General features: G+C 43.7%; 1 protein-coding gene across 1 annotated transcript in view; it reads left to right on the top strand.

Annotated features, from left to right (window-relative positions):
- Nucleotides 1-1,855: 1,855 nt before the first annotated feature.
- Nucleotides 1,856-24,559, top strand: part of ACOT9 (acyl-CoA thioesterase 9) — a 41,531-nt gene continuing 18,827 nt past the window's right edge. The window contains exons 1-7 of the mRNA XM_040423648.1: nucleotides 1,856-2,012; nucleotides 8,648-8,742; nucleotides 13,111-13,137; nucleotides 19,775-19,820; nucleotides 20,228-20,398; nucleotides 21,333-21,370; nucleotides 21,913-21,996. Coding sequence (XP_040279582.1) covers nucleotides 1,981-2,012; nucleotides 8,648-8,742; nucleotides 13,111-13,137; nucleotides 19,775-19,820; nucleotides 20,228-20,398; nucleotides 21,333-21,370; nucleotides 21,913-21,996 — 493 coding nt within the window. The 5' untranslated portion in view covers nucleotides 1,856-1,980. The remainder of the gene's footprint in view (nucleotides 2,013-8,647; nucleotides 8,743-13,110; nucleotides 13,138-19,774; nucleotides 19,821-20,227; nucleotides 20,399-21,332; nucleotides 21,371-21,912; nucleotides 21,997-24,559) is intronic.

Below are 24,559 nucleotides of genomic sequence, written 5' to 3'. Positions count from 1 at the left end.
GGTGTCTTTTTACATATACCCATGCTGGGTGAGATAAATATCTTGGTCAAATGCCAACTTTGTATAAAAAAATGGGAAAAGTTGTCTTTTGCCAAGATATTTCTCTCACCCAGCATGGGTATATATAAAATGACACCCCAAAACACATTCCCCACCTTCTCCTGAGTACGGAGATACCAGATGTGTGACACTTTTTTGCAGCCTAGGTGGGCAAAGGGGCCCATATTCCAAAGAGCACCTTTCGGATTTCACAGGTCAATTTTTACAGAATTTGATTTCAAACTCCTTACCACACATTTGGGCCCCTAGAATGCCAGGGCAGTATAACTACCCCACAAGTGACCCCATTTTGGAAAGAAGAGACCCCAAGGTATTCGCTGATGGGCATAGTGAGTTCATAGAACTTTTTATTTTTTGTCACAAGTTAGTGGAATATGAGACTTTGTAAGAAAAAAAAAAAAAAAAAAAAAAATCATCATTTTCCGCTAACTTGTGACAAAAAATAAAAAGTTCTATGAACTCACTATGCCCATCAGTGAATACCTTAGGGTGTCTACTTTCAGAAATGGGGTCATTTGTGGGGTGTTTGTACTGTCTGGGCATTGTAGAACCTGAGGAAACATGACAGGTGCTCAGAAAGTCAGAGCTGCTTCAAAAAGCGGAAATTCACATTTTTGTACCATAGTTTGTAAACGCTATAACTTTTACCCAAACCATTTTTTTTTTACCCAAACATTTTTTTTTTATCAAAGACATGTAGAACTATAAATTTAGAGCAAAATTTCTATATGGATGTCGTTTTTTTTTGCAAAATTTTACACCTGAAAGTGAAAAATGTCATTTTTTTGCAAAAAAATCGTTAAATTTCGATTAATAACAAAAAAAGTAAAAATGTCAGCAGCAAAGAAATACCACCAAATGAAAGCTCTATTAGTGAGAAGAAAAGGAGGTAAAATTCATTTGGGTGGTAAGTTGCATGACCGAGCAATAAACGGTGAAAGTAGTGTAGGTCAGAAGTGTAAAAAGTGGCCTGGTCTTTCAGGGTGTTTAAGCACTGGGGGCTGAGGTGGTTAAAAGGATATCTCGGGCGGATGCAGTACGGTGGCATCCATCACCATAGGGTTCTATCTGTTTAACGTATGATTTTTTTGCTGGACTCTGCAGGACGGAGCAGCGTAGTCTACTACTTTATTACATCTTCTTCTTCCCCAATGTATACGGTAAATGTGTTGAAGAACGTGATGTGGACATGGCCTTACACTGCTGGCACACAGGCTGATGCTGCACCTTGACCCCAGTACAGGTTTATGCCCAGGTTGTGTCAGGCTGACCTCAACTGGATTTAATATGGGACATCACCCTCTGTGTGCGGGGGACATCAGTGCTCCGAAAGCATCAGTTATTCAAATCAGTAAAAAAATGTCCCTTTGCCCTGGTGGATGCCAGCTTTTATTCCCAGAACCTGTTGGGGCCAGGCTGAACGGAGCTGAATTTGGTACAGGAACATGCCCTCTGTATGGTGGCAATGTGAGTTCAGGGGTCCAAAGCCATTTAACCCTTTCAGTCACACTCTTCTTTGATGCCCAGTTCTGCCAATTCTTTCTGTTTTCATGCTGCTTTCTTTTCAAGTCAGTGCAATATAATTTATTACAGACATAAGTTCTCTTCAAAATTAATTAATACATATTATGTGAATAAGAAACCAACTCCAGCACCGCCAGTCAAACTGCAAGCAAGGACACACGAATAGAATCCTAGTCCAGTCACAGCCTGCAGCAGCAGCCTCTGTAAAATTCCAGCACTGAGGTAACAGAGCGGTTACTGGAATGCCCCACGCTCTATGGTAGCTGGGCGCTCTGCACAGCGCTATCTATGGTGCGGGAGGACCGAGTAGATTGACAGGAGGGCTTGTCATAGGCAGAGGGCTGCGGAGAAGCCGGAGAAGTGCCTGGTAGTCACCCCTGTCAGCGCCCGGCGCCCATGATGCAGAGGAACATGCTGCTGGCAGTCAGGTAGGAGCTCCCTTCTCTGTCATATACCATGAACTAGGTGACAACGCCCAGTCCAGTGCCCTAATGTGACCTCTCCAGCCAGAGATCTGTGCAAAGGGTAGGTAGTGAGGCTTCCCAACACAGGGTGGGGACCAGCAGTCACAGCGGAGTGGCAGTATGTAACATGCCAGTGTGTTACCAGTGTGCCAGTGTGTGAATGTTACCAGTGTGCCAGATGTAACATGCCAGTGTGTGAATGTTACTAGTGTGCCAGTGTGTGAATGTTACCAGTGTGCCAGTGCCAGATTTAACATGCCAGTGTGTGAATGTTACCAGTGTGCCAGTGCCAGTATGTTAATGTTACTAGCGTGCCAGTGTCAGATGTAACATGCCAGTGTGTTACCAGTGTGTAAATGTTACCAGTGTGCCAGATGTAACATGCCAGTGTGTTACCAGTGTGCCAGTGTGTGAATGTTACCAGTGTGTGAATGTTACCAGTGTGCCAGTGCCAGATTTAACATGCCAGTGTGTGAATGTTACCAGTGTGCCAGTGCCAGTATGTTAATGTTACTAGCGTGCCAGTGTCAGATGTAACATGCCAGTGTGTTACCAGTGTGCCAGTGTGTGAATGTTACCAGTGTGTGAATGTTACCAGTGTGCCAGATGTAACATGCCAGTGTGTGAATGTTACCAGTTTACCAGTGCCAGATGTAACATGCCAGTGTGTGAATGTTACCAGTGTGCCAGTGCCAGATGTAACATGCCAGTGTGTGAATGTTACTAGTGTGCCAGTGCCAGATGTAACATGCCAGTGTGTGAATGTTACTAGTGTGCCAGTGTGTGAATGTTACCAGTGTGTGAATGTTACCAGTGTGCCAGTGCCAGATTTAACATGCCAGTGTGTGAATGTTACCAGTGTGCCAGTATGTTAATGTTACTAGCGTGCCAGTGTCAGATGTAACATGCCAGTGTGTTACCAGTGTGCCAGTGTGTGAATGTTACCAGTGTGTGAATGTTACCAGTGTGCCAGATGTAACATGCCAGTGTGTTACCAGTGTGCCAGTGTGTGAATGTTACCAGTGTGCCAGTGCCAGATGTAACATGCCAGTGTGTGAATGTTACTAGTGTGCCAGTGCCAGATGTAACATGCCAGTGTGTGAATGTTACTAGTGTGCCAGTGTGTGAATGTTACCAGTGTGTGAATGTTACCAGTGTGCCAGTGCCAGATGTAACATGCCAGTGTGTGAATGTTACTAGTGTGCCAGTGCCAGATGTAACATGCCAGTGTGTGAATGTTACCAGTGTGCCAGTGCCAGTATGTTAATGTTACTAGCGTGCCAGTGTCAGATGTAACATGCCAGTGTGTTACCAGTGTGCCAGTGTGTGAATGTTACCAGTGTGCCAGATGTAACATGCCAGTGTGTGAATGTTACCAGTGTGCCAGTGCCAGATGTAACATGCCAGTGTGTGAATGTTACCAGTGTGCCAGTGCCAGATGTAACATGCCAGTGTGTGAATGTTACTAGTGTGCCAGTGCCAGATGTAACATGCCAGTGTGTGAATGTTACCAGTCTGCCAGTGCCAGATGTAACATGCCAGTGTGTGAATGTTACTAGTGTGCCAGTGCCAGATGTAACATGCCAGTGTGTTACCAGTGTGCCAGTGTGTGAATGTTACCAGTGTGCTAGTGCCAGTATGTTAATGTTACCAGCGTGCCAGTGTCAGATGTAACATGCCAGTGTGTTACCAGTGTGCCAGTATGTGAATGTTACCAGTGTGCCAGTGCCAGATGTAACATGCCAGTGTGTGAATGTTACCAGTGTGCCAGTGCCAGATGTAACATGCCAGTGTGTTACCAGTGTGACAGTGTGTGAATGTTACCAGTGTGCCAGTGCCAGATGTAACATGCCAGTGTGTGAATGTTACTAGTGTGCCAGTGTGTGAATGTTACTAGTGTGCCAGTGTGTGAATGTTACCAGTGTGCCAGTGCCAGATGTAACATGCCAGTGTGTGAATGTTACTAGTGTGCCAGTGTGTGAATGTTACCAGTGTGTGAATGTTACCAGTGTGCCAGTGCCAGATTTAACATGCCAGTGTGTGAATGTTACCAGTGTGCCAGTGCCATATGTAACATGCCAGTGTGTTACCAGTGTGTGAATGTTACCAGTGTGCCAGTGCCAGATGTAACATGCCAGTGTGTGAATGTTACTAGTGTGCCAGTGTGTGAATGTTACCAGTGTGTGAATGTTACTAGTGTGCCAGTGCCAGATTTAACATGCCAGTGTGTGAATGTTACCAGTGTGCCAGTGCCAGTATGTTAATGTTACCAGCGTGCCAGTGTCAGATGTAACATGCCAGTGTGTTACCAGTGTGCCAGTGTGTGAATGTTACCAGTGTGTGAATGTTACCAGTGTGCCAGATGTAACATGCCAGTGTGTGAATGTTACCAGTGTGCCAGTGCCAGATGTAACATGCCAGTGTGTGAATGTTACCAGTGTGCCAGTGCCAGATGTAACATGCCAGTGTGTGAATGTTACTAGTGTGCCAGTGCCATACTTAACATGCCAGTATGTTACCAGTGTGCCAGTGTGTGAATGTTACTAGTGTGCCAGTGCCAGACTTAACATGCCAGTGTGTTACCAGTGTGCCAGGGTGTGAATGTTACCAGTGTGCCAGTGCCAGATGTAACATGCCAGTGTGTTACCAGTGTGACAGTGTGTGAATGTTACCAGTGTGCCAGTGCCAGATGTAACATGCCAGTGTGTGAATGTTACCAGTGTGCCAGTGCCAGTATGTTAATGTTACCAGCGTGCCAGTGTCAGATGTAACATGCCAGTGTGTTACCAGTGTGCCAGTGTGTGAATGTTACCAGTGTGCCAGTGCCAGATGTAACATGCCAGTGTGTTACCAGTGTGCCAGTGTGTGAATGTTACCAGTGTGCCAGTGTGTGAATGTTACCAGTGTGCCAGATGTAACATGCCAGTGTGTGAATGTTACCAGTGTGCCAGTGCCAGATGTAACAAGCCAGTGTGTGAATGTTACCAGTGTGCCAGTGCCAGATGTAACATGCCAGTGTGTGAATGTTACCAGTGTGCCAGTGTGTGAATGTTACCAGTGTGCCAGTGCCAGATGTAACATGCCAGTGTGTGAATGTTACCAGTGTGCCAGTGCCAGATGTAACATGCCAGTGTGTGAATGTTACTAGTGTGCCAGTGCCAGATGTAACATGGCAGTGTGTTACCAGTATGCCAGTGTGTGAATTTTACCAGTGTGCCAGTGCCAGTATGTTAATGTTACCAGCGTGCCAGTGTCAGATGTAACATGCCAGTGTGTTGCCAGTGTGTGAATGTTACCAGTGTGCCAATGTGTGAATGTTACCAGTGTGTGAATGTTACCAGTGTGTGAATGTTACCAGTGTGCCAGATGTAACATGCCAGTGTGTGAATGTTACCAGTGTGCCAGTGCCAGATGTAACATGCCAGTGTGTGAATGTTACCAGTGTGCCAGTGCCAGATGTAACATGCCAGTGTGTGAATGTTACTAGTCTGCCAGTGCCAGATGTAACATGCCAGTGTGTGAATGTTACTAGTGTGCCAGTGCCACACTAGTAACATTCACCGCACTTCCGTTCCGCAAAAAAATAGAACATGTCCTATTCTTGTCTGCAATTGCGGACAAGAAAAGACATTTTCTATGTGCCGGCGATGTGCGGTCCGCAAAATACGGAACGCACATTGCTTGTGTCCGTGTTTTGCGGAACGCAATTTGCGGATCCGCAAAACACATACGGATGTGTGTATGGACCCTTATTGGCTAACCAGAAAAAATCATCAAGCCTGAAGAAGAAGCCTTTGTGCTCTGAAATCTTGCAATATGACTTTTTTCAGGTTAGCCAATAAAGGTATAACTCCTGAAATACTTTTATATTTAACACAAGTATTTAACATCACATACTGTACATACTTCCTAAGACATATCAAAAGTTTTGATCAGTGGTGGTCTGAGTACTGAGACCCTCGCCAATCCCTAGAACGAGGAGAGAGAAGTGTGCACAGGAGACAAGCTCAGTAGAAAGTCTTGTAGCTCCTCGCTGCTCAGAAGAAGTCTATGGGCCTGTCTTGTTTCCATCTTCTGCAGCGAGGAGAGTGAGCACATTTTTTCTCCTCATTCTGTGGATCTCTGGGGGATCTCAGAACTTAGACCTCCACTGATGAGAACTTTTGATATGTCTCTATAACATATCAAAAGTTTTACCAAAACTTAATTAGAGACTATTGGAGGAGGACAGAACGTGGCAGCTATTGATGGCCACCACAGAGGGACAACTTCTGGGGAGGTATTTGTTCTGATGAGGCAGTAGGTTCTACTGGGACACTATTTTGTGCTGGCTTCATCTACCAGTCTTGGCCTCATCTACTGGATGTTGCCTAGTCTTTTGTCAATTTGGACCCCTACAACATGGGGGCTACTTTTAGTTTTTTTTTTAGGCCATTTTTAGTTCCCGTACACCCCTGGGGCCAGCTGTGACATGTCAGTCTGTAAATGCAAGGTCCCATTGACTTCAAGCTGACCTTTCATATCTGTGCTGCCGTACCCCATTCACTTGTATTTTAGTAGAGGTCTTTATCATAGATACCACACTGGCAGGTTCATGTTTAAGCTTCCTTCACTTTTTTTTGTGACTTTTTTTTTTTTTTTTGTGGTGTTATATTATTATTATTTTTTTATTTATTAATTTTTTAAGGAAACCTGTTATACACTTTATGCTGCGGTCAGTGATGGCAGCAGAAAGTGGTAAAAGACACTTAGGCCCTGATTTATCAAACTGAATTTGTCTTTATTTCGGAGTAAAATGTGAGGGTTTTTTTTTGTCGTTTTACTTGTAAGACAAATATATCAATAGTCTGCAGCACGCCAAAGTTAAGTCACTTTTAGAAAGCCAGCTTTTTGTGGGAGCTCCTATAGAGCACGTTGGTTTTTGGTCGTATTTATCATTGGGAAAGTCCCCAGAAATGTTCTCAGCTCCACTCCTGACCTGCCATAGTCGTGGCAGATGAAAATAAGTCAGAATGTGATAGTTTGCCTGTGCTAAATTCAACAAGTGTTGTATGCCACGTTCATAAATTTGGTGCACATGGCGTTACCTTTATGCCCCATGCACACAGCAGTATCCATTTTGCAGTCCGCAAATGGCAGATCAACAAAATATGGATGCGGTTTGTGTTGCATCCACATTTTTGGTGGATCTGCAGTTCGCACCATTTTGTGCCAAAATTCTGGCGTAAAAATCTATCTCTAAATAAGCCAACCAGTAGTTGGTATAGAGTCAGAGAAAAGTGTCTGCCCCTTCTCCAGATTCATTATCCAGCCTGAGCCCCTGTGATATATCTGCAATAGGGCTAGACAGCCTGGCTAACCTCACTCCAGCTATAGGATTAGTAAATGTGGACCACTGTGGTTTTTTGGGGAGGTGTTATGGTGGCTTTTTTGAACTTTTTGGGTGAAAATGGAGCAAGCTCTAGGTATGCTATTTTTCTGGTGTTTTTTTTGTGTTTTATTTATTGGCATCCCTGTAGGACTGAAATCTGCATAAGGCTACCTGTACACAATGTGGATTACGTGCAAAAAAATAGCAGTGTAATACTTTGCACAATGTGCTGCCCACTAACAAAATGTGCTTGCGCGTCTCCACAGACAATCATTATTTGCGCAGAGCAATGTGCAAGATGCGTTTACTCACTCTGGTGATTGGCAGCACCTTCACACAACACGCACATTTGTCCCCAATATTGTCCCAATCCTCGGCCCATGTAAATAGGCCCATACACTGCTCTGCTGACAGGCTTATATAAAGCCCCATCTACACACCTATTTCTTGCCAATAACCATGGAACGGTAGTGTGAAACCCGCCTCCCGTTGTTTTCAATGGGAGGCCTTACTGCTGTTCGTGCGGCCGTAGTTTATTATTGTGACCGCGCCAAGAAAGGATATTTCATTCATTTAGTGGGGCTAAACCACGAGCGGGTCCCCTGCATTCAAATTGAAAAACTATGGTGGATTTTGACAAAGGCAAAATCAACTGTGTGAACCAGACCTAACTGCTTTATCTGCTAAATTGTATATATTTTGGCTGTCCAAAAGTGGAGGGGGGATTTTTTTTTATCTTCTAGTTTTAAATAGGGTAGAATGGGTTAAAAATAAAAAAGGATACCTTACCGATTCCACCATTGCTGCTGTACCAACAACACTCTGCTTTGGCCAAGGTGAGTCACCACTGCTGAGTGAGCATCTCCAGTTATGGGAGTTGTGAACAGTAAGTGGAGAGTTGCATGGAACAGAGCAGGAGGGGCATCAGTGGGGGATCAGTGAGGTGAGTAACGCTTCTTTTTATTTTTAACCTACAACCCATAAATTCCTGTCCTCCGGGAAAACCTCTAACTTTTCAGACTGAGTAAAGGAAGAACGGGATCAGCGGCGGCGCAACCAGGTGAAGAAAGATGTAGTGGTTTTACAGTATTCTTTATTGTTAAATTTTCTCTTACATGTTACACGTTTCAGGGCCGAACAGGCCCCTTCTTCAGACTAAGAGCAAGTCCTTTAACTTTTTAGACTAGGAGCCTTCTGTTTTCTTACTTGTCTTTTCTCTTGATTTCAGACTTGGTGTGACCTGTCAAAGGTCTGGATTTCTAAGATCTCTGATGACAGCAAGCACCATGCACTCTAAAGGCCAGCTAGTAGATATGAATGAAGGTAAGTGTGGATTTTTTGTTCATGCTTATTTTATGAGTCAATTGTAACTAAAATTATTTTGGATGTGAAGGCTAAATCGGCTTCCACCACGGTTGGGGCTGGTGCCACCTATACACTGCCTAAATCTCTACACTGTTTGTAGGATGGATCATAGAAAAAAACAAACAAAAAACTCTGAGCATATTTTTAGGTTAGCAGTTGTTGTTTTTTTTGTTTACTCTCATTTTATTAAACAAAAGTAATATCCAGATACATAGGCTTCAAATCACCTAGTACATATACATTCAGAAGTACAGTCTATATCAGTGAAAAAACAAGGCATAAGGTGGAAATATATTAGTTATAGTGACAGTTATTGCAATTCTTTAAATGTCATCAGAAATAGCTAAAACCAATAACCATATAGAATAAAGAAAAGAAGTGGAATAAAAAAAAAGGGGGGGGGGAATAGTGTAAGTGTTATAGAGAGTAATGAGGGGAAGGAATGAAGGACAGAGGGAGGAGGTAGGGAGTCATTTATGCCATCTCCTTTCGCTAATGCCTAGATGACACACTCGCCCCAGTCTTATCGATATATGATAATGCCACGATGTCAGTTTCTTAACATCACTTGGAAAGCTCTCCCAAAAGCCTGGAGAACTCTGTGGATAAAGGAACAAAGAGAGAGAGTTCCATCTCGTATAGAACCTATCCCCCTGATCATGAGAGTATGGAATCAGTTCTTCTATTCTAAATAAATGTCGGAGCTCAGCAGCCCATTCACAGAGAGAGGGCGCCACCCTCGACTTCCAGTGCCTCGGTATCACTAATCGTGCTGCTGTGAGGAAAAACCTCAGAGCACTCTTCTTCATTTGGGCTAAAGTCCCTGGTACTAGTGAGATAAGAGTCACTTTGGGTAGATTGGGTACTTTCTTCACTGAAAACTTTCCGTAAACCTGGAGCACTTGGTCCCAGAATTTGCTTATAATAGGGCAGGACCACCATATATGTAACACGGTTCCCTCCTCCTGTCCACATCTCCAACATAAGCTGGATACATTAGGGAACATTCGGTGAAGGGCCGTTGGGCAGTAATACCACCTGGAGAGAATCTTAAAATTATTTTCTTTTGCGTGGGCTGCTATGGACAATCCATGAGAGAATGCACACATCTTGAGAATGTCCTCCGGTGAAAAAGTGAGTTGTAGGTCTACTTCCCATTTTCGAAAATAGGTAGCTACATCTGGGTTGCTCTGGTCCAGTAGAATCTTATACATCTGTGATAACAGTCTGAAGTGAATTTCGGTTTTTAGAAAAAGGGCGTCAAAGTCCGTCAAGTTATGACAAAGCTTTTGGCTGAGTAAGCTATTTAGGTACGATCTTAGCTGAGCATACGTGAGCCACAGAAAGCCTTTAAGCCTGTCATCCAGATCAAGGGATTCGTAGGACACTACTTTTGCATTCTTCATGACATTGCGGACCCTGGGATACGAAGATCTATTCCTTATTAGGAACCTGTCTACCCTTAATCCAGGAGTGAAAGCAGGATTGCCCATGAGGGGCTCCATAGGACCTGGTCTCTGTGATATCTGAAACTTCAAGACCCAGCTGTCCCATTGAGTAAGAGCGTGACAAACTAGGAAGGGCCATTCCTCTAATGGTGGTCTATCGTCCTGAGTCACCCATTGAGCAATCAACACGTCCATCGGGGAGAGTTCTTGTTCCAGCTGGACCCAGAGTTTCAGAGATGACCTATTAGACCAATTTAAGATCCGCATGAGGATCGCTGAGGCATGGTACAGTTTTAGGTCTGGCAGTTCCGCTCCCCCCTCTACTTCTGGGTTTGGTCAATGTTTATCCTGGGTTTGCTCGTACCCCAGACAAAGCGTGTTATGGCTCTGTGAAGAGTCCACAAGAATATACCTGGTACACAGATGGGTATTGTTTGAAAGAGATACAAAAATCTCGGTAAGATATCCATTTTGACTATACTCATCCTGCCAAACCATGACAGAGATCTCAATAAATATCTCTGCAGGTCTTCTAGGGTCTTCCTCTGCAATGGTAAATAATTGAGCGGATATAGTAGGTGTAAGTGAGTCGGGATCTGTAACCCTAGGTAGTTAAGGCTCTGAGTCTGCCAGCAAAAAGAAAAGTTGCTCTGTACATGGAGCACATCAGTTGCACGGAGTGATATGTTCAGCATTTCACTTTTGGTGAGGTTAATCTTGAAGTTGCTGAGATAGCCAAACCGCTGTAATTCATTGAGAATAGATGGGAGAGAGGTATGAGGGCTCGAGACATACAGGAGGTGATCATCCGCATAAAGTGCCAGTTTATGCTGGCAATCCCTGACCCGTATTCCAGTAATGTCCGGATTCCTTCTCAGCTCATTGGCTAGATGTTCCATTACCAAGACGTACAGTAGGGGCGAGTGAGGGCACCCCTGCTGAGTCCCATTTCTAATATTTAAAGAAGGTGCTAGTATATCATTAGCTGTGGGGTTGGTGTAAAGGGCACAGACTCTATCCACAAAGCTAGGCCCTAATCCTATTTGTTTCAGGGAAGCTATCATAAATCTCCAATGTACCCTATTGAATGCTTTTTCAGCATCTACTGATAGGAGACACAAAGGATCCTGATGACTATGCGCCCTGGATAGCAGTTGTTTTTTAAGATGGCCGTACATATGAGATTAATGTCAGATGAACCTGCCAATCTTGGCAGGATCGGCCAACCATGTAATGTGTATGAAGGCCTCTCAACTCTCCCTCGGGGAAAAAAGAAAGGAGCTGGAAAAGTAGACACCATATAGTACATGACAGTCTCTTTCTAACAAAGCTAGAACCAGCCCTGTACCTCACATGGATCCAGAGCTTATCCCATGCATTTCTCGATTACTCGACTAGATTTTTCTCAGGCTGGCAGCTCAGTGGGTGTGTCCTGTCTGCTGCATCTCTCTCCCTGTAACTGTCACACCTTCTAACAGTAGATAGGGCTGGCAGCAGTTTAAGGCTGGAACTGAGCATGTGTGACCACCTCAGTACCCATTACTATACATTTTAACAGGGGGCATCATTAAAATGACATAAATAGAATATCTCACAACTCGAGCATTTTCATAACAGAATGTAATTTTACAAAATTAACATGTTAACATGTCCCGTTCATGGCGAGAGCGTTCAGTTATAGCTGGCGCTGCATGTAGCGTAATGTACTTAGTGTATTAGCAGTGTATGTATCTCGATCAGGTTGCATGTGTTCTAATTGACACATTTACATCTAAGGACATATGTTCATCATTTCCACACATGTACTCGCTAGCGCATCATGAGTTCCTGGAGCGGCACGCTGACTTCTCAGTTTTTTTGTTCCGCAATATAGAGTATGTCCTATTCTTGTCTGCAATCGCGGACAAGAATAGGCATTTTCTATATAGCGCCTGCCCTGTCCGCAAAATGCAGAACGCCCACGGCCGGTATCCGTGTTTTTTGGATTCGTAATTTGTGGACTGCAAAACATGGCACGGTCTTGTGAATGTACCCTTATACTTTTCTGTTATTTTTGTTCAAAATAACGGAATAGAACGGACCCGTCTCAAATGCCATTCCTTTCAATGGTGGCAAAAAAGTGTCAGTTTGTTTCCGTTAGAGCCCTTTCCGTTACGGGTCCGTTATTTATAAGTCTTGTCTGCATAAAATGGATGGCGAATGTGCATAACAGATGCACAGGATACGTTTTTTTCTGTTCTTCTGATGGATCAGAACTTACGGAAACATAACGGTGATGTAAACTTCCCCTAACCTGTGCCCAAAACATCTGTCCTCAGTTTCTGTGCTGCTGGAAGTGGCTTGGTCCCATCACCGGCCTCTGCGTTCACATGTGCTAAAACAGCACATCGCTGCTAATGAAACGCCGCTTTATCACATTGGACCACTGAGGCTAGTGATTGGCCACAGCAGTTATGGGATCAAGCCACTTTCTGGGAAGTGGCTGGAAATGGGGCAACCGTTTGGGGACATTTGGACTGAGGACAGCTGAGTGTTTTTTAATTGGGCACTGGTTCTGACCATTGGATTCGTTGGCTTCAAGGCCCTTCAACCAGTTTGAACACTATAAAAATAGATGAGATCCTCTGCAAAACCAGGGAGCAAAGACAGCACCGCATGGTATCAGAGTGGACGGGGCAGGGCAGAGTACGCGGGGCAGGGCAGAGTACGCGGGGCAGGGCAGAGTACACGGGGCAGGGCAGAGTACGCGGGGCAGGGCAGAGTACGCGGGGCAGGGCAGAGTACGCGGGGCAGGGCAGAGTACGCGGGGCAGGACATCTGATGCATATGATGTGTGTTGCCTCGTACATTGTTTGTATAAACTTGTCTTCCCTTACAGGATGCATACCAGTCCATGTGAATAATGGTTTGTGGTAATCTCATGCATGTTTTTAGCAGCTCCCCTTGCTTTAAACCTCTCCTGTGTATTTTGTTCTGGACTGCAGAGACACTTGAACATAGTCGATAGGCTGGGATAGTTACCCACAGTCTACTGGTCAACTAAGGCCTGTTTCATACTTGCGTTGTGGCTTTCCGGTTTTGAGATCCAGCAGAGGAGCTGAAGACAGGGCCAAAACAGACCAGTTTAGTCTCTATTCATTGTCAATGATCAGGATGCATTCTGTTCCGTTTTTTTGACCGGACACAAAACCGCTGCAAGCTGCAGTTTTGTGTCCGGTCTGCGAAACAGCACAAACCAGATCTGGCATGTAAATCAATGTAAGTCAATAGTGCCGATTCCATTTTTTTTATTAGCGAAAAAAACTGACCTGGCAACCATTTTCATACCAGATCCAGTTTGTTGATTTTAGATTTAATACAATCAGATCCAGCCGAAAAGATTGCATAAAATGGTACGGATCCGTTTAATTCCGGTTTTGAGATCCTCTGCCAGATCTCATAATCAGAAAGCCACAACGCAAGTGCGGAACCGGCCTAAAACAATTGTGTTCTTCCAATTTGATTACATTTAATTTAATTTAAACAATCAAATCCTAAAACTAAACCATAAAACAAAATCATCCTTTTACAGCCCATAAAATCGTGTCCTATTCTGGTATTTACCAGAGACAGAATTAGGCTGGGGCTTGTGCACAATGCACCTTATGAGGTGGTGGAAACCGACCTTTGTTCTCCATACAAATAACTGTCTATGTCTTCTGCAGTATTCTCCAAAAGGAGTTGCCCTGGACATAAAATTGGCGGCTCTCAGGTTAGATTCCAGGAAGCGTACGTGTCCATTGATCAGTTACTGATCCGTGCTAACAAATCCTTTAGTAGCGTACAGCTGGGGCTACACTCCACTCGTTGTGCAGCCAAAGATCACAGCATTACAGTTAGGGCCCCTTCACATGACCGTATTTTTCCTTCCGCAACCATTCTGCAATTTTGCCATTCATTTCAATGGAGCCACAAAAGATGCAGACAGCACACCGTTTGCTGTCTGCATCCTCACCTCCATTCCGTGGCCCCGCAAAAAAAGATAGGACATGTCCTATTCTTGTCCGTTTTGCAGACAAGAATAGGTATTTCTATCATAGGGCAGAATGTTTCGATCCGCAAAATGCAGAACGCACACGTCCAGTATCCGTGTTTTGCAGATCCACGATTTGCCGTCCACTAAAACAGATACGGTCGTGTGAATGGACCCTTATACTGTACATTGCAGTAGAATTAAACAGGATCTGTCACCACTCCTGACATGTCTTCTTTAGTAACTTACTGCATTCCCCATGTAATAACATTTCAGGAGCATCTATTCTTATTTCTTATGACTCTATGATGTGCCATTCCTTTATTCTTTCTAGAACAGGGGTGGGGAACCTTTTTGTTGCCGAGGGCCATTTGGATATTTGTAACATCGTTCGGGGGCCATACAAAATTCTCACCTTAAAAATGTGACTGCTATATTTGGTCTAACATATAAGTGACTTAGGGGTAAGTTACAGAAATTGCACTTCAATTAAAAAAATCCAGAGCACTGTATTTTTGCAGCACAAAATAGCGCCTGCACTATATATTAAAAATAGTACAGGTGCCATTTTAACCACATATAGCAGTCTAATTTTTAAGTTGAGAATGTTATATATTTAGTTCTTTATTTGGCATTAATGGCAGACAAGCTAAACCCAGAGGGGTCCAGAGAGGGGTTCAGCCAGCTTTCACTCTCCCTGCCACTGTTCCTGCCTCTTTCTTCGCAACTATCCCTGCCTTTGTCCCTTTCTCAGCCTCAGATCTGCCCCCCACCTCCATCAGCCTCAAATCAGCCTCCTATCAGACCCCCCAGCCTACATTAGCCTCAGATCAGACCCTCATCAGACCCTCCCCAGCCTCAGATCACACCCCCATCAGACCTCCCAACCTCAGATGAGCCCCCATCAAACCCCCCAGCCTCAGATCAGCCTCAATCAGACCTCAGATCAGACCCCTTAGCCTCAGATCAGACCCTCATCAGACCCCCCAGCCTCAGATAACACACCCAATTGGCCCCCCAGCCTCAGGTCAGACCCCCCCAGCATTAGGTCAACCCCCAATAGGCCCCCAGCCTCAGATCAGACCCCCAATAGGCCCCCCCACCCTCAGATCAGCCCCCATCAAACCCCCCCGCCTCAGATCAGCCTCAATCAGACCTCAGATCAGACATTTAAAATGATTAAAAAAATAAACTTACCTCTCCAGCTCTGGACGGCACTGCCCCTTGGCAGATTCACTTACCCTCCCTAGTCTTCTTGCCGCGCTGTAGTGTGACCGGACATCGCACAGCGTCAGGTCATAGTGCGCGTCTAAGTGCACTACGTCCTGACTCTGTACGTGTCAGGACACAGAGGGGGGCCCGGAAGAAGACCAGGGAAGGTGAGTACCGCTGGCAATGCGCCGTTCTCACCTTCTTGTGCCTCCCGCATGCTATTATGGAAGCGGTCATGAGCATTTTCACAATATGTTTTGGCAGGAGCCACATGAAATGGTCCCGCCGGCCGCTTACGGACCGCGGGCTGGAGTTTCCCCACCCCTGTTGTAGAAGTTATACAAAGAGATATCTCCCAAGAAAGAGAACCATCTCACCACGCCACCTATTGGAAGGGACTTCCTATGAGTCAAGATCTGACTTTCCAACAAGCCTTGGCAATTGACAAGGGAATATAGCCAAGCCAGATATCCATCCATAGACAGCTGTTTCAGGGTTCTTGCCCCTCGTCAGTACAGAGTTTCTCAGCGCGATGCCATGAAAGCGGCTTAGGCAGGGTGCTGGCTCTCCTTAAAGAGACCAGTCCTATGTAGAGACGTAGGCTACTTTCACACTAGCGTTTTTCCTGGATCCGGCAGGGTTCAGCAAAAACACTTCTGTTACTGATAATACAACCATCTGCATCCGTTATGAATGGATCCGGTTGTATTATCTCTAACATAGCCAAGACGGATCCGTCATGAACTCCATTGAAAATCAATGGGGGACGGATCCATTTTCTATTGTGCCAGATTGTGGCAGAGAAAACTAGTCCGTCCCCATTGGCTTGCATTGGGGGTCATGCTGGATCCCTCTTGCTCCGCATTCCAGGACGGAAAGCAAACTACAACATGTTGCGGTTTGCTCTCCGGTATGGGAACCAACTAAACGGAACAGAAAGCATTTTGGAGCATTCCGTTCTGTTCAGTTCAGTTTTGTCCCCATTGACAACGAATGGGGACAAAACTGAAGTGTTTTTTTCCGGTATTGAGCCCCTATGATGGAACTCAATACCGGAAAACTAAAAGGCTAGTGTGAAAGTAGCCTTAGGCCTCTTTCACACGAGCGTGTCCGGATAAGGTCCGGATGCGTTGCGGCAAACCCGTGCGAGTAGGTACCCAATTGCAGTCAGTTTTGACTGCGATTGCGTTCCGTTGTTCAGTTTTTATCGCGCGGGTGCAATGCGTTTTGCACGCGCGTGATAAAAAACTGAATGTGGTACCCAGACCCGAACTTCTTAACAGAAGTTCAGGTTTGGGTTCAAGGTTGTGTAGATTGTATTATTTTCCCTTATAACATGGTTATAAGGGAAAATAATAGAATTCTGAATACAGAAGGCATAGTACAATAGGGCTGGAGGGGTTAAAAAATATATATCAAATTTTAACTCGCCTTAATCCACTTGTTTGCGCAGCCGGCATCTCTTCTGTCTTGTTCTGTAAAGAATAGGACCTTTTGATCACGTCACTATGTTCATCACATGGTCCGTCACATGATCCATCATCATGTGACGGACCATGTGATGAGCGTAGTGATGTCATCAAAGATCCTATTCCTCACAGAACAAGACAGAAGAGATGCCGGCTGCGCGAACAAGTGGATTAAGGTGAGTTACATTTTTTTTTTATATTTTTTTAACCCCTCCAGCCTTATTGTACTATGCATTCTGTATTCAGAATGCTATTATTTTCCTTTATAACCATGTTATAAGGGAAAATAATTAAGATCGGGTCCCCATCCCGATCGTCTCCTAGCAACCGTGCGTGAAAATCGCAACGCATCCGCACTTGCTTGCGATTTTCACGCAGCCCCATTCACTTCTATGGGGCCTGCGTTGCGTGAAAAACGCACAAAATAGAGCCTGCTGTGATTTTCACGCAACGCACAAGTGATGCGTGAAAATCACCGCTCATGTGCACAGCCCCATAGAAGTGAATGGGTCCGGATTCAGTGCGGGTGCAATGCGTTCAACTGACGCGGAAAACTCGCCCGTGTAAAAGGGGCCTTACTGGAATTACTCCAGGGTATGGACACTTATTGGCAATGCTTCATATAAAAAGGAATATTGCAAAGAGACATCTCCAAAGAAAGAGCAACCATCTCGCAAGCGGCAGATACCCCTTTGCATATCCGTTTCCCATAGAGCATTGCCAATAAGTCTTCATTACCTTGGAGTACTTCCAGTAAGTCTCCATACAGGACTGATGTATTTAAGTAGATTCAGCACCCTGCCTAGGCTGCATTATAGAAGTTATGCATTTTGCAGTAAAGATCCAGAGGGAGGGATGGGGGTGTCCTGCACAGTCTGACACATCACTGATTGGATAATGTCAAACTGTGCCCCCAACTGGTAACACCTATCTGGACCTTCACTGCAAACTGCTAGTAATTCATTCATAACTTCTAGCAGGAATAAGAAAGGAATGGCACAACATAGAGTGATAAAAATACATGCTTCAGAATTGTTATTACATGGAGGATGCAAATAGTTGCAAACAGACATGTCAGGAGAGGGGACAGGGATGCTTTAACGTTAATGGGGTTGCATTGCTCTCCCAAGTTATTGCAGCTCAGCAGTCTTAAGAAATCCAGCAGTTTTGGGTTTCTTGTGCCTGTCTGGTTGTGGGTGCCTCATCTTGTGCCCTTATTCTCATTAACTAGTTATGATACTGCAGCTGTATACTGCGATCTTAGCTACAACGTATGTGACGGACAATTTAGGCCATGATTGATGTAAAAAAAATATATATCTGACATCATATAGTACATGACAATCTATTTCTTACAAAGCTAGAACCAGGCCTGTACCTCACATGGGTCCAGAGATCTCCATGTTCACTGCTCTGCTGGATTATCTTCAGTCTGGCAGCTCAGGGGCGTGTTCTTTCTGCTGCAGCTCTCCCCCCTGTAACTGCTTCTAACAGAACGTATGGCTGGTGACAGTTGAAGATTTAAACTGAGCGCGTTCCACCAGTTCAGTGAGACGGAGAAAAATTAAGGAAAAGAACAAACAGCAGGTGGCGCTATACAGAGACATTTTATTGAATAACTCAGTGGCTATACTAAATTTTTAATTAAATGTAATTGCAAAAGTATTCCGAACCAGGTGCTGGGTGGAAAAATGTAGAATATGCTTTATGACACAACCCCTTTAAGTGAAAAATAAATAATTGAGTACCACTATTAAACACCAGGTGGAGCTGTATGCCATGGATGCACCCAATGGGTTATTTCAGATTAGAAAAAACATGGCTGCTGTCTTCCAAAAACAGAGCCACAACTGTCCACAGGTTGTGTGTGGTATTGCAGTTCAACCCCACGTCCATGTCAGTGGACCTACGTGGCAATACCCGGCACAACCCATGGATGGGTATAACACTGCTTCTGAAAGAAAATAGCCATGTTTTTCTAGTCCAGCACATATCTTTCAAATGTGCACTAATGGCAGAAAAGTGATGGACATAGAAGGCACCTCGGGCACTTGAGCCCCTCAATCTCCACATGAGCATGAGATCTGGATTTGTCACCATTTAGCCATGCCCTGAGTTGCCAAGCCACGTTGCTGCCTGGAGGCCAAAGTTGTATTTATTAGGGACCTCACGGATTCCTGTATAACCCAGACTTGTACAAGTGTCTGCAATGTGTGATCCAGTCAGCAAAATGCATCTCTGCACGTATCCTGTGTTCATGCCCAGTTCAGCCAAGGTTTTACGTTCTATATCTGCATCTTCATCCTACTTCTGGTCTCCATCTGTGGTTCTCATCTGCTCATGTCTCACTTTTTGTGCTCCTGCTTAGATCCTTATCTTTTTCTGGTTACTTGAGATTCCTTAGTGTTGGAAATAAAGGGTAGCATCCTATTCTCTTGTCAGCTGAGAAGATTGATCCACGTGACCATAAAATCTGCCATGTTACTGGCTTGTTTCCATTTACCTGCAGGGTTCATAATAAGGGCTCAGTCACACTAGACAGGACAGTTTCATGTGCAGTTTTCCAAATAAAAAAATAAAAAATTGGTAATTGATGTAAATCTGAAAATAAAACAGCACAATAAGTCCAGAAATAAGACATACACCCAAAAATTAACTCCCATTAATACACATAAGGTCTGCATCCTGGCTTTACTTCTGGATAGAGTTTCTACAGAGGTTAGCAGGTGGGACTGTCTAAGTACTGTCTGTCTCTTCTGTCCGGTTTTTCATTTCTGTTGGTCTTGCCTGTCGCTGTGCGCTAGTCTTTTGTCCTCTCTAGTAATGATGTCCATCTCATTCTTTTTCAGTGCGTAATAAACTGAGGGAAATAGTTGGAGCCTCTACAAACTGGAGGTATTAAATCACCGCTTTATACTGATTCTTACTCTAGATTCCCACGTCTCAATATATTTTTATGGAAGTTATTGTCCCCATTGACAATGAATGGGGACAAAACTGAAGCGTTTTTTTCCCCGCTATTGAGCCCCTATGACAGATCTCAATACCGGAAAACTAAAACGCTAGTGTGAAAGTAGCCTTACTGGAATTAGGATCAGTATTCTGATTCAGATTTTTTTATGAAAACAGAGATTTATATATTTTTTCTGTTCCAGATTCCCCATGTATGACCTCGATGATATCTCATAATTTTGTCTCTCACTTGTAATATATTTACATTTTTTTGTACGGCCAGGCCATTTTAATAGAATTCCAATAGCTCTCATGGTGTTTATTTTTGTCTATTTTTTGGATCATGTTAGAGATCATGTACAAGCCATGGAGGAAAGGAAGACTCTACAATCTCTTCTGGCCAAGAAGCAAGAAGATCTCCCTACTCGTGGGATGAAGGACAGTTACATTGAGGTTATGTTGCCGCTTGGTAGCGAACCACAGCTGAGAGAAAAGTACCTGAATGTATACAACAATGTCCGGTGAGAATTCTGAAATACTTACATGTAATGTTCATTTTTGGGGACCACCAAACATCTTAAAATGTCCAACTGGTCCAGACATGACATAAAAAAAAAACCTCACATAAGATGACATTTGTAAATGTTCTAGCTGAGTCTGTGGCTGTAGGAGAGGGAAGCCAGATATCGGAGACAGTCAGACTAGATCTAGGTCTGTCCCTGCCTTTTAGAGTGCTGCAAACATAGTTCAAGAAGTGGCCATGATGTTTCCTGCTCCCATCCTGACGATCGCATGATCACTGAATATCTGGAGAAGATTCTGTGTAATAGTATTCACACAATTACTCACCTGATATGGTGAATCGTCAAGATCTGGAAAGTGTGTTAGGAGTCTAGTGGCTGTGACAATCCAGATAACCGGAGTTTCCTGAAGTAAGTCGTAGTCAAATAACGGTGCAAGTTCGGTAACGTATGAATGGCAATAGTTGTAGTGTGAGGCAGAGGTGTAGTCAGGTATTAGTCCAAGTTCACTAACAGATAAAAAACAACAACAATTTGTAGGAAGCTCGAGAGCAGTAGCTAGAAATAGAGGCTGGAAGCACAGTAATCTGGCAAGGAGGACGTGGCAAGGCCTGGCTTAAATAGAAAGTCCAACTGTGGAGCTAATTGGGGAAGAAACTATCCATCAGATTAAGGAAAGGATATGTCCAGAATCACCGAGAAGAGCTACTGAGTTTCTGGATTCAAATCCTGGAATTCTGGGTCTTAGCAGTGCATGGAAGGAGGCTGTACTTTCCCTCAAAAATAATATTTCCCATGCAGAAATTATTTGAGCAGCTGAACAAGAACAAATTTACAAACCCGCAAGGGGCTGGTCTGGGGAGACCAGAAGAACCGTTAAGACATTTGAAGCCACAGTTTTAGTTTGACCTCTGATGTTGTGTTTGTACTGTAGGTTTGGGAGAATCCTTGAAGACCTGGACAGCCTTGGAGGTACTTTACATTGTAATCAGCTCTTGATATTACATGTCCATTATTGTAATGGACCCTGTGGAGGTTTAGGACATGTATGTCTTACTGACCACCTGTACCAGTGGGATATTTGTTCTTCAATAGCTGCCCTTTTAGGGAGAATATGGAGTAGAAGTGATCGCTGGCCTATCCACAGACTGAAATTTTTCAAAAGGCTTCAGGCTGGAAATAATGATCAAATGCTATTAGTAGATACCTGTTTTCTCTCTTTGCATGCTTAGTTAGTGGGCATTCTCTTCCTGGTGTGCGGTGTTCCCTGGGCCAATTGGAAGTCCCCACCTTCTGCATACCGTCCCCTCACATACACACTGAGAAACTGCAGCTGCACCCCCCTCCTCTTTGTCTCCCAAAGCCAACTGAAGCCTCTTTAGAAATAGATTTGTAATATGAGATTTCATTTGCAATATTACTCTTTTGAAAGTTCAAAGGTCCAGGGACTTTTAGTGATTGGTCATTTTTTTTTATACTGAAAATCATAATGGTTTATTCTCTTTTTGTTCTAGTTCTCATCTGTTATACTCACACAAAGTCAGAGTCACGAAATATGTCTCCTCTGTCAATAGTCACTGCTCTGGTGGACAAGATAGGTAAGAATACAGATGAAAGCTTGAATAAACTAAAAAATGTTCATCCTATTTTACTTTATTACTTACTTTATTGCAATTAAAGGGAACCTGTCACCTCCTAAAGGCATGTAAACCCGCCAGCAGTACCTCAGGGTAGCCCGCAGTATGATACTAATCATACTTTTTCATCCTGCAGTCCGATAATGCATAAGGTCAGAAAACGATCTTTTATCCTCCGTCTGCTCTAATTTGCATGTCAGCTTGAAGTCAAGGGAGCAGCGACCTAACATGGTTATAAGGGAAAATAATAGCATTCTTAAAACAGAATGCATAGTACAATAGGGCTGGAGGGGTTAAAAAAAACTAAAAAAAATTTAACTCACCTTAATCCACTTGTTCGCGCAGCCGGCATCTCTTCTGTCTTCATCTGTGAGGAAAAGGACCTGTGGTGACGTCACTGCGCTCATCACATGGTCCGGCACGTGATCCATCACCATGGTGATGGATCATGTGATAGACCATGTGATAAGCGCAGTGACGTCATCACAGGTCCTATTCCTACTGCACAGCAAAGATGAAGACAGAAGAGAAGCCGGGCTGCGCGAACAAGTGGATTAAGGTGAGTTAAAAAAAATCTTTCTTTTTTTTAACCCCTCCAGCCCTATTGTACTATGCATTCTGTTTTAAGAATGCTATGATTTTCCCTTATAACCGTGTTATAAGAGAAAATAATACAATCTACACAACCCTGATCCCAAACCCGAACTTCTGTGAAGAAGTTCGGGTTTGGGTACCAAACATGGTGATTTTTCTCACGTGCGTGAAAAACGTGTTTTGCACTCGCGCAGAAAAATCGCGCATTTTCCCACAACGCATCCGCATCTTATCCAGGCCAAAAACATGACGCCCGTGTGAAAGAGGCCTTACCCTGAGGTACTGCTGGCGGGTTTACATGCATTTAGGAGGTGACCAGTTCCCTTTAATGCTATTGTTTCTGCCCTCTAGAATACTAGAATTTGGTGACAAATTGTTTTACCTGTGACAAACTTCATTGAAAATTTTATGTTAAACTAAAAGTTTTGACACCATAAGGGTATGTTCAAAAAAACGCTTCTATGCTTATTTTGATGTACAGTGCTGCTCAACATTATTGGCACCCCTTCATTTTTTTTTCCCTTTTTTTTTATAGACTGTACAATATCTTCAGAAATAAATGGAAATGTTCCAAAGTTATATCCTCATGATTTTTTAATTAGTGGGCCACAGTAATACAACAATAAAATATTGTTGTTCAACTTGCATGTTGTAATTTCAAAGAAGAAACAGAATAAAGAGCATGCGCAGCAATAAAGGCCCCCCTAATTAATACTTGGTTGCCTCCAAACATTTCTTGTAGCCATCTATAAGCTTCTCGCACTTCTCATCTGGTATTTTCTCACACTCTTCCTTTGCAGTTAGCTCTTGAATGTTGGCAGTTTTTTTTTTTTTCCCAATGGCAGATTTCATCTCACCCCAAAGATTTTCTATGGGATTGAGGTCAGGACTTATTGCTGGCCATTTATAAACAGTCCATTTTTTATTTTTCAACCATTTTTGTGTACTTTTGGATGTGTGCTTTGGGTCCTTGTCTTGCTGGAAGACCCATGATCTTCGACTCAAACCAAGTTTTCTTACACGGAGTAGGACATTTCGCTCTAAAATCTCTTAAAAATTCTCTGATTTCGTGATTCCTGTGATACGGTCAAGGCCTCAAGTAGCAGACACAGCAAAGCAACCCCACATCATTACGGATCGTCCACCATGCTTAACTGTTGGTAGGGTGTTCTTTTCCTTATAAGCTTCATTGCACCATCTGTAAACAAACTGTTGCTTTGCATTGCCAAAAAGCTCGATTTTTGTTTCTTCTGTCCACAGAACATTTTCCCAGAATGATTGTGGTTTGTCAAGGTACTCTTTGGCAAAGTCTTTTCTTCAGCAATGGTTTCTTCCTTGGTCTTCGCTCATAAAGCTGTTCTTGGTTTAGTGTGCAGCGTATAGTACTTGTTGAAACCATGACCCCAGACTGTTCCAGGTTGGCCTTTAAGTCTTTGGATATTTGACGTGGTGTTTTTTTCCACCATTCGCAACAACCTTCGAAGACCTCTCTTATCAATGTTCTTCTTTCCCCCATGTCCAGGGAGGTTCTTGACGGTTCCATGCTTGGCAGACTTCTTAACCCCTTAGTGACAACGCAAATATTTTTAAACATTGCATCCCAAGAGCTATAACTTTTTTGTTTTTTCATCAATGTACTTGTATGAGGTCTTATTTTTTGCAGGACAAGTTTTACTTTTCAATGCACCATTTTGGGTACATGCAATGATTGATTAAAGCCAGCTGTTTAGCTAAAACCCTCTTTGTAAAAAGGCGTATTAGTGGTCACTAAGGGGTTAATAACATTGTGCACTGTTGAAACTGGGATACCAAGGTCTTTGGAGATGGCCTTATACCCTTTGGAAGTGTTTGCTCCTAATAGCAGTTCTGATGTCCTCAGACAGCTCCTTTTTGTCTTCACCATTGTGACAAAGGAACAGGGCCCAACATG

This window comes from Bufo bufo, chromosome 3, assembly GCF_905171765.1.
Source record: "Bufo bufo chromosome 3, aBufBuf1.1, whole genome shotgun sequence".
Classification (NCBI taxonomy): domain Eukaryota; kingdom Metazoa; phylum Chordata; class Amphibia; order Anura; family Bufonidae; genus Bufo; species Bufo bufo.
This window is presented reverse-complemented; position numbering and strand designations above follow the sequence as displayed.